At 49.6% G+C, this 12,918-nt stretch overlaps 1 protein-coding gene across 5 annotated transcripts in view; it reads right to left on the reverse strand.

Annotated features, from left to right (window-relative positions):
* The window catches only part of pard3bb (par-3 family cell polarity regulator beta b), a 288,351-nt gene that overhangs the window by 132,973 nt on the left and 142,460 nt on the right, over positions 1 to 12,918 (reverse strand). For 4 of the 5 annotated variants that reach the window (XM_036975336.1, XM_036975335.1, XM_036975339.1 and 1 more), the window contains 3 exons: positions 7,280 to 7,366; positions 4,760 to 4,885; positions 2,843 to 3,249 (listed from right to left, as the gene is read on the reverse strand). In XM_036975336.1, coding sequence (XP_036831231.1) covers positions 2,843 to 3,249; positions 4,760 to 4,885; positions 7,280 to 7,366 — 620 coding nt within the window. The remainder of the gene's footprint in view (positions 1 to 2,842; positions 3,250 to 4,759; positions 4,886 to 7,279; positions 7,367 to 12,918) is intronic. The other variant, XM_036975337.1, reaches the window with a different exon arrangement.

Raw genomic sequence — 12,918 nt, forward strand, 5'->3', positions numbered from 1 at the left:
TGAAGTGGTGTGTAAGGGCCTAATGAAACACACACACCTGAGATGGGAGGTTATCGCGAGTGACGAGGGAATTTAGGAGGTTATCGCGAGTGATGAGAGTGTCTTGGAGGTTATCGCGAAGGATGAGGGTGTCTAGGAGGTTATCGCGAGGGATGAGGGCGTCTAGGAGGTTATCGCGAGTGACGAGGCCCTCCAGGAGGTTATCGCGAGTGACGAGGCCCTCCAGGAGGTTATCGCGAGTGACGAGGCCCTCCAGGAGGTTATCGCGAGTGACGAGGCCCTCCAGGAGGTTATCGCGAGTGACGAGGCCCTCCAGGAGGTTATCGCGAGTGACGAGGATGTCTAGGAGGTTATCGCGAGTCATGAGGATGTCTAGGAGGTTATCGGGAGTGATGAGGGCATCTAGGAAGTTATCGCGAGTGATGAGGGCATCTAGGAAGTTATTGCTAGTGATGAGGGCATCTAGGAAGTTATCGCGAGTGATGAGGATGTCTAGGAGGTTATCGCGAGTGATGAGGGCATCTAGGAGGTTATCGCGAGTGATGAGGGCATCTAGGAGGTTATCGCAAGTGATGAGGATGTCTAGGAGGTTATCGCGAGTGATGAGGATGTCTAGGAGGTTATCGGGAGTGATGAGGATGTCTAGGAGGTTATCGCGAGTGATGAGGATGTCTAGGAGGTTATCGCGAGTGATGAGGGCATCTAGGAGGTTATCGCGAGTGACGAGGGAATTTAGGAGGTTATCGCGAGGGATGAGGGTGTCTAGGAGGTTATCGCGAGGGATGAGGGCGTCGACGGGGTTATCGCGAGTGATGAGGATGTCTAGGAGGTTATCGTGAGTGATGAGGGCATCTAGGAGGTTATCGAGAGTGATGAGGGCATCTAGGAGGTTATTGAGAGTGATGAGGGCATCTAGGAGGTTATCGAGAGTGATGAGGGCATCTAGGAGGTTATCGAGAGTGATGAGGGCATCTAGGAAGTTATCGGGATTTGTGACATAAAGCGTGTGTGTGTGACTCCATCAGGATAGATTTAAACCCACATAAGGCTCCGTCTCCTGGTGGACAGGCAGGGATCAGGTGGGGGTCAGGAGCAGAGGAGAGGATGAGGGGGGAGGGGAGGATGAGGGGGGAGGAGAGGATGAGGGGGGAGGAGAGGAGTGGATGAGATGAGGGGGGAGAGGAGAAGAGGGGTGGTCACTAAAGGAAAAGCAGCCTGCTGAGACTGACTGAAAAAAGACACACTCAGCACAATGCGCGCGCGTGTGTGTGTGTGTGTGTGTGTGTGTGTGTGTGTGTGTGTGTGTGTGAGTGAGTGAGTGAGTGAGTGAGTGAGTGACAGACAGACATGCCTTGCATAGACAGCCGAGTCTGGGCAGTGTGATTCTGTTTTATGTTGGTCATTTAGCAAAACCATTTAAGTGAATGTCAGCAGTTCTCTCTGCTTTCTGCAATGAATTCATATCACCCAGCTACAGCTGGATCAATACAAACTGAACTGATGAAGTAGGGTGAAATCATGACCTCATCCAGCCAGCTGTCTAACTAGTGGGGTGAAATCATGACCTCATCCAGCCAGCTGTCTAACTAGTGGGGTGGAATCACGACCTCATCCAGCAAGCTGTCTACCTAGTGTGGTGAAATCATGACCTCATCCAGCCAGCTGTCTAACTAGTGGGGTGAAATCATGACCTCATCCAGCCGGCTGTCTACCTAGTGGGGTGAAATCATGACCTCATCCAGCCAGCTGTCTAACTAGTGGGCTGAAATCATGACCTCATCCAGCCAGCTGTCTAACTAGTGGGGTGAAATCATGACCTCATCCAGCCAGCTGTCTAACTAGTGGGCTGAAATCATGACCTCATCCAGCCAGCTGTCTAACTAGTGGGGTGAAATCATGACCTCATCCAGCCAGCTGTCTAACTAGTGGGGTGAAATCACGACCTCATCCAGCCAGCTGTCTACCTAGTGTGGTGAAATCATGACCTCATCCAGCCAGCTGTCTACCTAGTGGGGTGAAATCATGACCTCATCCAGCCAGCTGTTAACTAGTGGGGTGAAATCATGACCTCATCCAGCCAGCTGTCTACCTAGTGGGGTGAAATCACGACCTCATCCAGCCAGCTGTCTACCTAGTAGGGTGAAATCATGACCTCATCCAGCCTGCTGTCCACCTAGTGGGGTGAAATCATGACCTATTCCAGCCAGCTGTCTAACTAGTGGGGTGAAATCCCATCTCACATTATCCATCCTCATCGCTCCTCCTCCCCATCCCACATCATCCCTCCTCCCCATCCCACATCATCCCTCCTCCTCCCCATCCCACATCATCCCTCCTCCTCCCCCTCCTCATCCCTCCTCCCCATCCCACATCATCCCTCCTCTTCCCCCTCCTCATAGCTCCTCCCCATCCCACATCATCCCTCCTCATCCCTCCTTCACATCCCACATCACTCCTCCTCCCCCTCCTCTTCCCTCTTCCCCATCCCACATCATCCCTCCTCCCCATCCTACATCATCCCTCCTCTTCCCTCCTCCCCATCCCTCCACATCCCTCCTCCTCCCCCTCCTCATCCCTCCTCCACATCCCACATCATCCCTCCTCCTCCCCATCCCTCCTCCTCCCCCTCTGCATACCTCCTCCCCATCGCACATCATCCCTCCTCCTCCCCCTCCTCATCCCACATCATCCCTCCTCCTCCCCCTCCTCATACCTCCTCCCCATCGCACATCATCCCTCCTCCTCCCCCTCCTCATCCCACATCATCCCTCCTCCTCCTCCTCCTCATACCTCCTCCCCATCCACATCATCCCTCCTCCTCCCCCTCCTCATACCTCCTTACCTTTCTTTAAATCGATCTTCAGTCTCTTCCCTCCCTTCTTGCTGGTGAAGCCCACCAGGGTAGAGAAGGTGGGACTCCTCTTCAGGAGTGGGCTGTCACTCTTCTCCTTGGGGACAGGCGATAGGCTGACGGGGACAGGGTGGGCGAGATGGGGGGATCCCATTGGTCGGCCCTCTAGGCTGCTGCTGTCCTCAGCCATTCGGGCAGTAGAAGAGTCAGAGGGCTTAAAGGCAGGTTTGATTGAAGGAGGCTCCTTAGAGGAAGTCTTGGGTGTGGCTTTGGGACTGCCTGATTGGTTGAAGAGCTGCCCAATCAGGCTCTTCTCGTACCTCTCCCTGTTGGAGACAGGAACTACTTCCAGACGCACCATGGGGGACCGCATAGCATAACGGAACACTTCCTGTGCCCTGGGGAGAACACACCACTCAGAACTGGCAGTCAACCATACTACTGACAACAACATATGGAACTATTCACACTTCCTGCATTACTCAGACTCTCTGCACTACTCAAGACTTCCTGCATTACTCAGACTATTACTCAGACTCCCTGCACTACTCAAGACTTCCTGCATTACTCAAGACTTCCTGCATTACTCAGACTATTACTCAGACTCCCTGCACTACTCAAGACTTCCTGCATTACTCAAGACTTCCTGCACTACTCAAGACTTCCTGCATTACTCAGACTCCCTGCACTACTCAAGACTTCCTGCATTACTCAAGACTTCCTGCACTACTCAAGACTTCCTGCACTACTCAAGACATCCTGCACTACTCAAGACTTCCTGCATTACTCAAGACTTCCTGCATTACTCAGACTATTACTCAGACTCCCTGCACTACTCAAGACTTCCCGCATTACTCAAGACTTCCTGCATTACTCAAGACTTCCTGCATTACTCAGACTATTACTCAGACTCCCTGCACTACTCAAGACTTCCTGCATTACTCAAGACTTCCTGCATTACTCAAGACTTCCTGCATTACTCAGACTATTACTCAGACTCCCTGCACTACTCAAGACTTCCTGCATTACTCAAGACTTCCTGCACTACTCAAGACTTCCTGCATTACTCAGACTCCCTGCACTACTCAAGACTTCCTGCATTACTCAAGACTTCCTGCACTAGTCAAGACTTCCTGCACTACTCAAGACTTCCTGCACTACTCAGACTTCCTGCATTACTCAGACTATTACTTAGACTTCCTGCATTACTCAGACTATTACTAAGACTTCCTGTATTACTCAGACTTACGGCATTACTCAGACTTCCTGCATGACTCAAGACGTCCTGCATTATTCAAGACTTCCTGCATTACTCAAGACTTCCTGCATTACTCTTGTATTGAAGTCAACGGGAGATTTGGGATTCAATTGATATGAACGAGTGACTATATGAAGAAACAAGAGAAACTGCATCTGATAACAGCTATGACACAAGCCAGGCAGTCATGAGAAAGGGAGAGAGGTGTGGTCTAAGGGGGATAAAAAAAAACATAAACCCAGCTTGACAAGGAGACACACAAAGGGGGCCAAAACAAAGGGGGGCACACAAAGGGGGACACACAAAGGGGGCCACACAAAGGGGGACACACAAAGGGGGACACACAAAGGGGGACACACAAAGGGGGCCAAAACAAAGGGGGGCACACAAAGGGGGACACACAAAGGGGGCCACACAAAGGGGGACACACAAAGGGGGACACACAAAGGGGGACACACAAAGGGGGCCACACAAAGGGGGCCACACAAAGGGGGACACACAAAGGGGGCCACACAAAGGGGGACACACAAAGGGGGCACACAAAGGGGGACACACAAAGGGGGGCACACAAAGGGGGACACACAAAGGGGGACACACAAAGGGGGACACACAAAGGCCCCTGTCTGGAATCAAAGAGCAAAGTTGCTTACTGGGTAAAGGATTTGTCCATTAACTCTGTATCATTGATTTGAACAATGCACTCATCGTCCTGGAAGATGCCCTCTCGCTTAGAACGACTGTTCTCCTCCACACCACGAATGTGCAGGCCCAGAGCCCTGTAGAGAGAGAAAGAGAGAGAGAGAGAGAGAGAGAGAGACACAGAGACAGAGAGACATAGAGAGAGAAAGACAGAGACAGAGAGAGACACAGAGAGAGAGAGAAAGACAGAGAGAGAGAGACACAGAGAGAGAGAGACACAGAGAGAGGAGAGAGAGACACAGAGAGAGAGAGAAAGACAGAGACAGAGAGAGAGAGAGAGAGAGACACAGAGAGAGAGACACAGAGAGAGAGACACACTCAGAGAGAGAGACAGAGACAGAGAGAGAGAGACAGAGAGAGAGAGAGAGAGAGAGAGAGAGACACAGAGAGAGAAAGAGACAGAGAGAGACAGAGAGAGAGAGAGAGAGAGAGACAGAGAGACAGAGAGACACACAGAGAGAGACACAAAGAGAGAGACACAGAGAGAGACAGAGAGAGAGAGAGAGAATGTGAGAGAGACAGAGAGAGACACAGAGAGAGAGAGAGAGAGAGAGAGAGAGAGAGAGAGAGGAGCAAGAGAGAGAGAGAGGAGAGAGAGAGAGAGAAAGAGGAGAGAGAGAGGAGAGAGAGAGAGAGAGAGAGGAGCAAGAGAGAGAGAGAGGAGAGAGAGAGAGAGAAAGAGGAGAGAGAGAGGAGAGAGAGAGAACAGGAAAAACATTTGCATTAGACCACAAACAGCCACACAATGGAGCGAAGATAAAAATATTTTCCACACAGGTTATCGCCAAAGAAATATCCCAACAAAAGCTACAAAATCCCTCAGAAACACTCTGAGAAAGTTATGTGTGAAAGCAGGACAGAGTTGTTGCAGCGTCCTCCCTCTCACTCAGTGTCCTCCCTCTGCCTCAGTGTCCTCCCTCTGCCTCAGTGTCCTCCCTCTCCCTCAGTGTCATCCCTCTCCCTCAGTGACCTCCCTCTCACTCAGTGTCCTCTCTCCCCCTGTGTCCTCCCTCTCACTCAGTGTCCTCACTCTCACTCAGCGTCCTCCCTCTCACCTAGTGTCCTCCCTTTCCATCAGCGTCCTCCCTCTCCCTCAGCGTCCTCCCTCTCAATCAGTGTCCTCCCTCTCAATCAGTGTCCTCCCTCTCACTCAGTGTCCTCACTCTCACTCAGCGTCCTCCCTCTCACTCAGTGTCCTCCCTTTCCATCAGCGTCCTCCCTCTCCCTCAGCGTCCTCCCTCTCAATCAGTGTCCTCCCTCTCAATCAGTGTCCTCCCTCTCACTCAGTGTCCTCCCTCTCACTCAGCGTCCTCCCTCTCCCTCAGTGTCCTCCCTCTCACTCAGCGTCCTCCCTCTCACTCAGCGTCCTCCATCTCCCTCAGTGTCATCCCTCTCACTCAGTGTCCTCCCTCTCCCTCATTGTCCTCCCTCTCACTCAGCGTCCTCCCTCTCACTCAGTGTCCTCCCTCTCACTCAGTGTCCTCCCTCTCACTCAGTCTTCTCTCTCGCTATCTCTGTGTGTCCTTTCTCTCCGTGTCCATTCTCCACCCTTTCTCTCTGTCCTCTCTCTTTTCAGTGTCCACACTCGCGCTTTGAGTGTCCTCTCTCGCTGTCTGCTCTTTCAGTGTCGTCTCTCGCTGTCTGCTCTTTCAGTGTCCTCTCTCGTTCTGTGTCCCCTCTTTCACTCTGTCCCCCCTCTCTCTGTGTGTCGTCTCTCTGTGTCCCATCTCTCGCTCTCAATGTCCTCTCTCTCTGTCTCGCTGACTCGCTGTGTGTGTCCTCTGGGTTTATGTCATCTCTATCTCTCTCTCTCTGTGTTCTCTCTCTGCCCTCACGCTCAACACACCAACACCTCTACAATAACACATTTACAATCTGTGGAAACATGACCTATCGCTCTGGCGACTGGCTGGCACAGATAAACAGATAAACAGATAAATGATATGAGCCAGGAGTGAAGTTAGAAACAGGGATAATGGACATAGAAACCCAGTGCATCCTATCCACAAGATGAATCCAATCCGGCTGCCTGGCCACCCTGTACGATGGGTTTGGGATAAAGCCATTTACTGAGACTCAATGCCCTGAGCATACTGTAGACATAAAAATGACAACTGTAGGACAGCAGACTGACAGGACAGAATGGAGATCGCTTTGGGAAGATTCTGTTCAGAACGTTGTGTCCTTTATGAAAGTACATTTCCTCCAGACTAGACGAGTGGCAGTCAGGAATGTAGTCGTATCTACACTGTCTCTGAACTGAGCAGAAGATTATCAGACATCACCATGCTGTCTCTGTCAGGGTTAATACCATGCTGTTCCCAATATCTACTATTAAAGGGATGACAGAGAGGGGGATGATGTACTATTAAAGGGATGACGGAGAGAGGGATGATGTACTATTAAAGGGATGACGGAGAGAGGGATGATGTACTATAAAGGGATGACGGAGAGAGGGATGATATACTCACCGTCCGCTGAGAGAGGAGACATAAGGAACAACGTGGATCCCCAGCGGACCGTGTTCTCCTGAGATCTCCACTGTCTTGGTCAGGCTGCTTCACACACACATACACACACACACACACACACACACACACACACACACACACACACACACACACACACACACACACACACACACACACACACACACACACACACACACACACACACACACACACACACACAGAGAGAGAAGAGAAACACACATTATTAGTCAGCAGGACAGAAAAAACAGATGCCATCAACATAACATAACCCTAACCCTTCACACTGTAATCAGACCTAACCCTTCACACTGTAATCAGGCCTAACCCTTCACACTGTAATCAGACCTAACCCTTCACACTGTAATCAGACCTAATCCTAACCCTTCACACTGTAATCAGACCTAACCCTTCACACTGTAATCAGACCTAACCCTTCACACTGTAATCAGACCTAACCCTAACCCTTCACACTGTAATCAGACCTAACCCTTCACACTGTAATCAGACCTAACCCTTCACACTGTAATCAGACCTAACCCTTCACACTCTAATCAGACCTAACCCTTCACACTGTAATCAGACCTAACCCTTCACACTGTAATCAGACCTAACCCTAACCCTTCACACTGTAATCAGACCTAACCCTTCACACTGTAATCAGACCTAACCCTTCACACTGTAATCAGACCTAACCCTTCACACTGTAATCAGACCTAACCCTTCACACTGTAATCAGACATAACCCTTCACACTGTAATCAGACCTAACCCTTCACACTGTAATCAGACCTAACCCTTCACACTGTAATCAGACCTAACCCTTCACACTGTAATCAGACCTAACCCTTCACACTGTAATCAGACCTAACCCTTCACACTGTAATCAGACCTAACCCTTCACACTGTAATCAGAACTAACCCTTCACACTGTAATCAGACCTAACCCTTCACACTGTAATCAGACCTAACCCTTCACACTGTAATCAGACCTAACCCTTCACACTGTAATCAGACCTAACCCTTCACACTGTAATCAGACCTAACCCTTCACACTGTAATCAGACCTAACCCTTCACACTGTAATCAGACCTAACCCTTCACACTGTAATCAGACCTAACCCTTCACACTGTAATCAGACCTAACCCTTCACACTGTAATCAGACCTAACCCTTCACACTGTAATCAGACCTAACCCTAACCCTTCACACTGTAATCAGACCTAACCCTTCACACTGTAATCAGACCTAACCCTTCACACTGTAATCAGACCTAACCCTTCACACTGTAATCAGCCCTAACCCTTCACACTGTAATCAGACCTAACCCTTCACACTGTAATTAGACCTAACCCTAACCCTTCACACTGTAATCAGACCTAACCCTTCACACTGTAATTAGACCTAACCCTAACCCTTCACACTGTAATCAGACCTAACCCTTCACACTGTAATTAGACCTAACCCTAACCCTTCACACTGTAATCAGACCTAACCCTAACCCTTCACACTGTAATCAGACCTAACCCTTCACACTGTAATCAGACCTAACCCTAACCCTTCACACTGTAATCAGACCGAACCCTTCACACTGTAATCAGACCTAACCCTTCACACTGTAATCAGACCTAACCCTAACTCTTCACACTGTAATCAGACCTAACCCTTCACACTGTAATCAGACCTAACCCTTCACACTGTAATCAGGCCTAACCCTTCATACTGTAATCAGACCTAACCCTTCACACTGTAATCAGACCTAACCCTTCACACTGTAATCAGCCCTAACCCTTCACACTGTAATCAGACCTAACCCTTCACACTGTAATCAGACCTAACCCTTCACACTGTAATCAGACCTAACCCTTCACACTGTAATCAGACCTAACCCTTCACACTGTAATCAGACCTAACCCTAACCCTTCACACTGTAATCAGACCTAACCCTTCACACTGTAATCAGGCCTAACCCTTCACACTGTAATCAGGCCTAACCCTTCACACTGTAATCAGACCTAACACACTCATCCCCATACTGTTTATATTTATTTACTTTTCTGCTCTTTTGTACATCAATATCTCTACCTGTACATGACCATCTGATCATTTATCACTCCAGTGTTAATCTGCAAAATTGTAATTATTCGCCTACCTTCTCATGCCTTTTGCACACAATGTATATAGACTCCTTTAAAAAAAATCTAAAATCAGACAGACAGACAGACAGAGAGAGCGAAAGGGAGAGAGAGACAGAGAGAGAAAAGCAAGAGAGAGAGAGAGAGAGAGAGAGAGACAGAGAGGGAGAAAAAGGGAGCGAGAACGAGAGAGAGAGAGCGAGACAGACAGACAGAGAGAGAGAGCGAGAGAAAGGGAGAAAGAGAGAGAGAAAGGGAGAGAGAGAGAGAGAAAGAGAGAGGCAGATAGAGACAGAGAGAAAGAAAAGCGAGAGAGAGAGAGAGAGAGAGAGAGAGAGAGAGAGAGAGAGAGAGAGAGAGAGAGAGAGAGAGAGAGAAAGGGAGCGTGAGAGAAAGAGAGACATGTCCAGACAGCCTGGAGACAGAGGCTGTGGAACAAACAGGAACAAGTTCAGGTAGAGCGGGCACAGCAGGGCAGACATCTGAAGAGCAACTTCATCAACTCTCCACAAGTTGCAATTCATGCAGAGACGGAACAAAACAACAAATATCAAAGAGCAGCCTCTCCTCTAGGAGAGAGGGGGAGGGAGGGAGACGGGGAAGGAGGGCAGATGAGAGAGAGAATTAATTAGGAAGGACTAATGAATACCACACGCATTAATATCAAGGAGGAAAAAAATCCATCCACTTTCCCCTCCCTCCCTCCTCTTCTAGCTTCTCTCCATCCCCTGATTGTGCTCTCTCGGAAGATGGAGAGAAGAGGGGGAGGAAGGGAGAGAGGAGAGGGGGATAGAGATGTATTCATATATACACAGATGAGATGAGGGTTGGAGATGGGTTGAGTAGAGTAACAGGGGAGGGGGATGTGATCATTCTACCCAACACCAGAACTACAGGGGAGGGGGTTGTGATCATTATACCTAACACCAGAACTACAGGGGAGGGGGTTGTGATCATTATACCAGAACTACAGGGGAGGGGGTTGTGGTCATTATACCCCAACACCAGAACTACCGGGGAGGGGGTTGTGGTCATTATACCCCAACATCAGAACTACAGGGGAGGGGGTTGTGATCATTATACCCAACACCAGAACTACAGGGGAGGGGGTTGTGATCATTATACCCCAACACCAGAACTACAGGGGAGGGGGTTGTGATCATTATACCCCAACACCATAACTACAGGGGAGGGGGTTGTGATCATTATACCAGAACTACAGGGGAGGGGGTTGTGATCATTATACCCAACACCAGAACTACAGGGGAGGGGGTTGTGATCATTATACCCAACACCATAACTACAGGGGAGGGGGTTGTGATCATTATACCCAACGCCATAACTACAGGGGAGGGGGTTGTGATCATTATACCCAACACCAGAACTACAGGGGAGGGGGTTGTGATCATTATACCAGAACTACAGGGGAGGGGGTTGTGATCATTCTACCCAACACCAGAACTACAGGGGAGGGGGTTGTGATCATTATACCCAACACCAGAACTACAGGGGAGGGGGTTGTGATCATTATACCAGAACTACAGGGGAGGGGGTTGTGATCATTATACCAGAACTACAGGGGAGGGGGTTGTGATCATTCTACCCCAACACCAGAACTACAGGGGAGGGGGTTGTGATCATTACACCAGAATTACAGGGGAGGGGGTTGTGATCATTCTACCCAACACCAGAATTACAGGGGAGGGGGTTGTGATCATTATACCAGAACTACAGGGTAGGGGGATGTGATCATTCTACCCAACACCAGAACTACAGGGGAGGGGGATGTGATCATTATACCCCAACACCATAACTACAGGGGAGGGGGTTGTGATCATTCTACCCAACACCAGAACTACAGGGGAGGGGGTTGTGATCATTATACCCCAACACCAGAACTACGGGGGAGGGGGTTGTGATCATTCTACCCAACACCAGAACTACAGGGGAGGGGGTTGTGATCATTCTACCCAACACCAGAACTACAGGGGAGGGGGATGTGATCATTATACCTAACACCAGAACTACAGGGGAGGGGGTTGTGATCATTCTACCCAACACCAGAACTACAGGGGAGGGGGATGTGATCATTATACCCAACACCAGAACTACAGGGGAGGGGGTTGTGATCATTATACCCAACACCAGAACTACAGGGGAGGGGGTTGTGATCATTACACCAGAACTACAGTGGAGGGGGTTGTGATCATTATACCCAACACCAGAACTACAGGGTAGGGGGTTGTGATCATTCTACCCCAACACCAGAACTACAGGGGAGGGGGATGTGATCATTATACCAAACACCATAACTACAGGGGAGGGGGTTGTGATCATTATACCCCAACACCAGAACTACAGGGGAGGGGGATGTGATCATTATACCCAACACCAGAACTACAGGGGAGGGGGTTGTGATCATTATACCCAACACCATAACTACAGGGGAGGGGGTTGTGATCATTATACTCCAACACCATAACTACAGGGGAGGGGGTTGTGATCATTCTACCCCAACACCAGAACTACAGGGGAGGGGGATGTGATCATTATACCCAACACCAGAACTACAGGGGAGGGGGTTGTGATCATTATACCCAACACCATAACTACAGGGGAGGGGGTTGTGATCATTATACCCCAACACCAGAACTACAGGGGAGGGGGATGTGATCATTATACCAGAACTACAGGGGAGGGGGTTGTGATCATTATACCCAACACCAGAACTACAGGGGAGGGGGTTGTGATCATTATACCCAACACCAGAACTACAGGGGAGGGGATTGTGATCATTATACCCAACACCAGAACTACAGGGGAGGGGGTTGTGATCATTATACCCAACACCAGAACTACAGGGGAGGGGGTTGTGATCATTATACCCAACACCAGAACTACAGGGGAGGGGGTTGTGATCATTATACCCAACACCATAACTACAGGGGAGGGGGTTGTGATCATTATACCCCAACACCATAACTACAGGGGAGGGGGATGTGATCATTCTACCCAACACCAGAACTACAGGGGAGGGGGTTGTGATCATTATACCCCAACACCAGAACTACAGGGGAGGGGGTTGTGATCATTATACCCAACACCAGAACTACAGGGGAGGGGGTTGTGATCATTATACCCCAACACCATAACTACAGGGGAGGGGGATGTGATCATTATACCCAACACCATAACTACAGGGGAGGGGGTTGTGATCATTATACCCCAACACCATAACTACAGGGGAGGGGGATGTGATCATTCTACCCAACACCAGAACTACAGGGGAGGGGGTTGTGATCATTATACCCCAACACCATAACTACAGGGGAGGGGGATGTGATCATTCTACCCAACACCATAACTACAGGGGAGGGGGTTGTGATCATTATACCCAACACCATAACTACAGGGGAGGGGGTTGTGATCATTATACCCCAACACCATAACTACAGGGGAGGGGGTTGTGATCATTATACCCCAACAC

This window comes from Oncorhynchus mykiss, chromosome 3, assembly GCF_013265735.2.
Source record: "Oncorhynchus mykiss isolate Arlee chromosome 3, USDA_OmykA_1.1, whole genome shotgun sequence".
NCBI lineage: Eukaryota > Metazoa > Chordata > Actinopteri > Salmoniformes > Salmonidae > Oncorhynchus > Oncorhynchus mykiss.